Raw genomic sequence first — 852 nt, 5'->3', positions numbered from 1 at the left:
GACGACGCCTTCCCGGATGTCCATAAGAATAGTGATAGATGGCGGCAAGGGTACAGAGTAGTAGATAGGAATAGGTAGAATTTCCTAAATACATAGTGCCACCATCTTCCTCATCATCAGCCTTTGAACCATACCATCGTCGTTGACGGATGATGCCTTGTGCATCTAAATGACAATGTTTGGACATACGTTCGAACACAGTACGTCGTAGTCCAATAGATGCACTAGCAGCCTTTCCTTGTAGAAAGGCTAGAAACTTAGACAGATCTTCGTCTAGAACTTGGCATCGACGTACACAGATAGTCAAACGGTGCTTGAGCTCAATATCATCCAAGGTAGACACAGATGTGGTAGGTATACCACGAGAAGTGTCGACATACTCTAGAAGGGCTTTGAGCTCAATCTTCTCCTCGTCGGTCAAATTAGAGCCATCGACATTAGGCAAGTTGAGACCATCGCAGTTGATCAAGTTGACCTTATTGTTAGAGGAGTGGTGATCACAGGCACAGCTTGCTGTAGAACCCTCGAGATTATAGATAGGCATGTCATCGAAGGAAAAGGCGTACCCCGCATCGTCCATAGACGATGCTATGGTGTGGGCGTGAAGCCCACACCCCGCGTCCTCTGATGTCACAGCAGATTCCTGCGAATAAGGGTCGACATTGTCCTCAGTAGGTGTATAGATAACCGTTGAAGACTGAATGGCGTCGTTGAGCTGGTCGACATCGATGGTCTTAGGTAGCACGCACCGTGTTATGGAATCGGAGACGTTACAGTTAGAGGGTACATGTTTGATGACAGCATTAAGGTCTAGACACAACTTCCGGACAGCAAGTAGACGGCGCTGTTCTG

General features: G+C 47.4%; 1 protein-coding gene across 1 annotated transcript; it reads right to left on the bottom strand.

Moving 5' to 3' along the window:
- Window positions 1–295: 295 nt before the first annotated feature.
- Pmar_PMAR015008 (hypothetical protein) lies at window positions 296–810 on the bottom strand (the record flags this gene model as incomplete). Its single annotated transcript, XM_002768209.1, has 1 exon — window positions 296–810. A coding segment is annotated over one exon (515 nt), but the record flags the coding sequence as incomplete, so codon positions are not given.
- Window positions 811–852: the final 42 nt, after the last annotated feature.

This window comes from Perkinsus marinus (assembly GCF_000006405.1).
Source record: "Perkinsus marinus ATCC 50983 genomic scaffold scf_1104296969068, whole genome shotgun sequence".
NCBI lineage: Eukaryota > Perkinsozoa > Perkinsida > Perkinsidae > Perkinsus > Perkinsus marinus.
The sequence above is the reverse complement of the archived record's forward strand: the minus strand, read 5'-3'. Positions and strand labels throughout refer to the sequence as shown.